The 4280-nt window shown below is 45.9% G+C and overlaps 1 protein-coding gene across 1 annotated transcript; it reads left to right on the top strand.

Moving 5' to 3' along the window:
- The first annotated feature begins 3374 nt into the window (after positions 1 to 3374).
- Positions 3375 to 4280, top strand: LOC122116233 (olfactory receptor 52H1-like). The gene is given in 3 exon segments (XM_042689892.1): positions 3375 to 3490; positions 3492 to 3748; positions 3751 to 4280. Coding segments are annotated over 3 exon segments (903 nt in total).

Genomic DNA, 4280 nt, shown 5'->3' with positions numbered 1-4280 from the left:
AAATGCTGGACTGGAGATGTGGCTTAAATGGCAGAGGGCCAGCTCTGAGCAAGAATGCCAAGTGAGAACTCAAAGCTCCAAGTTTAAATGCTGTGTCCAGCACCTCTCTAACCTCTCAGAAAATAATGAAATTACAGCATCTGGAGGAAAATGGATGGAACTGGGGATTACCATGTTGAAAGGGATAGCCAACTTGGAAAGAAGCATGTCACATATTTCACTTTTTTTTTTTGGCTCGTCATGGGGTCTGAACTCTGGGCCTGGATGCTGTCCCTCAGCTCTTCAGCTCAAGGCTAGCGCTCTACCACTTGAGCCACAGCGCCACTTCTGGCTTTTTTTCTGTTTATGTGGTGCTGAGGAATTGAACCCAGGGCCTCATGCATGCAAGGCAAGCCACTCTACCACTAAACTACCTTCCCAGCCCACATATTTAACTTTTATGTGTAATCTAAACTGAAAATATATGATTGAATGTTAAAAAAAAGGATTATTGGAGGAAAATGGAAGGGGAGGAGGTAGGGGAAGAGGGCAATGGGAGTTGAATATGATTGGAGTATACTATATATGTATGAAAATAGTATAACAAAACCCATTAGAAACTAAACAGAAATAGGAAAGAAAGGAGGGGATGTTAGGAAAGAGTAATGGAAGGCAAATTTGATCAAAATACATTAAACGCATGTATAGATCTGTTACCATTGCACAATTAATTTATGCTAACATAAAAGTAGGGGTAAGGATCAGGTTGAATGTGATTCTTCCCTTGTGATGTTAAAAGCATGACATGTCTGGATATCACAAGCTGCATCATAGTCGTGACCTTGGGAGTCCCTGGCCTTGCTGCACCTCTGGTCCCCTAGAGCATAAGAAGCTTTCTAGCTGGGCACTGGTGGCTCACGCCTGTAATCCTAGCTACTCAGGAGGCTGAGATCTGAGGATTGCAGTTCAAAGAAAATCCATGAGACGCTTAACTCCAATAGACCACCAGAAAACCAGAAGTAGCACTGTGGCTCAAGTGGTAGAGCACTCCCCTTGAGCTGAAGATCCCAGGGATAGCACCTAGACCTTGAGTTCAAGCCCTATGACCACCAAAAAAAAAAGGAAGCTTTCTAGCTGTGGACAGGTTGGAGAAGGAAGAAGGCACAGAACCTACTCTTTAAAAGACACATTCTCAAAGTAAAGCTTTTAGGAGGGGCTGGGAAGGTGGCTCAGTGGTAGAGTGCTTGCCTTGCATGCATGAGGCCCTGGGTTCGATTCCTCAGCACCACATAAGCAGAAAAAGCTGGAAGTGGTGCTGTGGCTCCAGTGGTAGAGCACTAGCCTTGAGTTGAAGAGTTTAGGGACAGTGCGCAGGCCCTGAGTTCAGGCCCCACAACTGACAAAAGAAAAAAAAAAAGAAAGAAAAGCTTTTATGAGTTTATAACGAATATGGCAGTAACAAAATGTAACCATGAAATACTTATTTTAATATCCTTTCACTTGTGTGTGTGTGTGTGTGTGTGTGTGTGTGTGTGTGTGTATGTGAGTGGGGAGAGAGGGAAGGAAGAAGGGAGAGAAATAGATTAGTAAATCAAGGAACGAGTATTTAAAACTGTAAGATGGTATATATGAACGTATGATGGCAAAATATCTAAGTATAGGTCAGTGTATGCCCATAAATATTAATATTAATTGCATATGTTTCTCTGAGTGAGTACATGACTCAGTTCAGTGAGTCTACCGAATAGAATTTGGACACAGAGAAGCATCTTCTTTTGGACAAAAATCTTCATTAGTGTTATTAAGCTTACCGTGTTAAGATATTGTTACTTTAGTTTTTGTTATTGTTGTTGTTGGTCGTGGGGTCTGAACTCAGGGCCTGGGTACTGTCCCTCAGCTCTTCAGCTCAAGGCTAGCACTCTATCACTGAGCCACAGTGCCATTTCCGGCTTTTTCTGCTTATATGGTGCTGAGGAATGGAACACAGGGCCTCATGCATGCGAGGCAAGCACTCTACCACTGAGCCACCTTCCCAGCTCCTGTTACTCTAGTTTTTTTTTTTTTTTTGTCGGTCGTGGGGCTTGAACTCTGGGCCTGGGCGCTGTCCCTCAGCTCTTCAGCTCAAGGCGAGCGCTCTACCACTTGAGCTACAGCGCCACTTCCGGTTTTCTGGTGGTTTATTGGAGATAGGAGTCTCACGGTCTTTCCTGCCCGGGCTGGCTTTGAACCGTGATCCTCAGATCTCAGCCTCCTGAGTAGCTAGGATTACAGGTGTGAGCCACCAGCGCCCGGCCCTGTTACTCTAGTTTTAAATCCAAAGTATTAAAACATTTGTGTTTAGTGCATTGAAATATTTTATTTTAATTTTTGGTTGTGGGGCTTAACTCTGGGCCTGGGCACTGTACTTCAGTTCTTCAGCTCAAAGCTTTACCACTTGAGCCACAGCTCCACTTCTTGTTCTCTTGGTGGTTGATTGGAGATCAGAGTCTCACTGACTTTCTTGCTTTGAACTGTGGCTTTGAACTGTGATCATCAGATCTCAGCCTCCTGAGCAGCTAGGATTACAAATGTGAGCCTAGCTATGTTAACCTAGCACAGTGAAAGATTCAGTGTTTGCTAGGCTAAATTAAGTTATCAGTTGATGACATACCGTGTTGATCTAACAAATCTAAGAACCACTTCAGGTAGCTTTTAAAGGAGCATCTAGAGTCAGGCACTGGTGGCTCACACCAATAATCCCAGCTACTCAAAAGACTGAGATCTGAGGATCATAGTTCAGAGCAGCTTGAGCAAGCAAGTCCATGAGACCTTTATCTTGAATTAACCATCCAAAAGTCAGAAGTGGAGCTGTGGCTCAAGTGGTAGAGCATAAATCTTGAGCCACAGAGCTCAGGAACAGCACCCATGTCCTAAATTCAAGCTCTAGGACTGGAACCACAAAAAATAAGTTGAGGACAAGTGGTTCTTTTAGGACCAGAGGTAGATATTGTACAATGGCAGAGCAAGCAGGTCTTCACCAATGATGTTTACAAAGTCATGTAAGACCAAAAGTGTGTCCTGTCACTTGTTAATATTTGTCAGTGGACAAGAGGTAATAAAAAGAGTACAGCCTATCTGGAAAGCTACCTGGAGAGGCCATTTAAACTTGTGGGGAAGTGGTTGGAAAGGGGAGGAGCTTCTCTTTAGAGAGGGTGACTGTGTATCTTCATGGGTGTGCGTGTTGTTGCCTTCCTCATTCATGCCGATCTTCTTTCATTTCAAAGAGAGTCCCTCTTGGATGACAAATTATACTGCCACCCTAACTTCAGGAGTCAGTCATGATTGGGTTGAGAGTGCCTTAATAAGCCTAAATATCCTTACCATCATCTGTCCTTAGGACCAGAGGCTTTGGGGCAATGGTGTCTTGCACCTTGAGCGCTCACAACCCAGGGCTCTCCATTTTGGTGTGGATCCCAGGCCTGGAGCAGTTCCATGTATGGATTGGGATTCCCTTCTGCTTGATCTATGTTGTGTCTTCTCTACCTCATCGTGGTGGAGCGCAGCCTTCACGAGCCCATGTTCTTCTTTCTCTCCATGCTGCCCACAACTGATCTAATCCTGTCTACAGCTGGTGTGCCCCAAACCCTCAGGATCTTCTGGCTAGACGCTCGAGAAATCACATTCCCCGGGTGCCTGACGCAAACGTTCTTCCTGCACGACAGTTTTGTCCTGGATTCAGCCATTCTGATGGCCATGGCGTTTGATCCCTACGGGGCCATCTGTTCCCCTTTGCCACGATCTTAACGCTCAGGACCATCATCGAGATGGCAGTGGGTATCTCCTGGTGCAGCTTCTGCAGCATCCTGCTGACACGCCTCCCGTTCTGTGGGACACGCATCATCCCCCACACATACTGTGAGCACATAGGTGCTGCCCGATTGGCCTGTGCGGACATCTCCATCAACATCTGGTACGGCTTCTGCGTTCCCATCATGACGGTGATCTCAGACGTGGTCCTGATTGCTGTCTCCTACACTCTCATCCTCCGTGCAGTGTTTCGCGTCCCTTGCCAAGATGCATGCCAGAAGGCCCTGGGCACCTGTGGTTCCCACGTCTGTGCTATTCTCATGTTTCATACACCTGCCTTCTTCTCCATGCTTGCCCATCACCTTGGGCACAGGGTTCCCCGCACCTTCCACATCATATTTGCCAACCTCTACATTGTTATCCCACCTGCGCTCAACCCCATTGTCTATGGAGTGAAGACCAAGCAGATCAGAGAGAAGATCCTATTGTTGTTTCCCCTCAAAAGTACAGAATGA

This window comes from Dipodomys spectabilis, unplaced genomic scaffold (assembly GCF_019054845.1).
Source record: "Dipodomys spectabilis isolate Male_0828 unplaced genomic scaffold, ASM1905484v1 ptg000003l, whole genome shotgun sequence".
Taxonomy (NCBI): domain Eukaryota; kingdom Metazoa; phylum Chordata; class Mammalia; order Rodentia; family Heteromyidae; genus Dipodomys; species Dipodomys spectabilis.
This window is presented reverse-complemented; position numbering and strand designations above follow the sequence as displayed.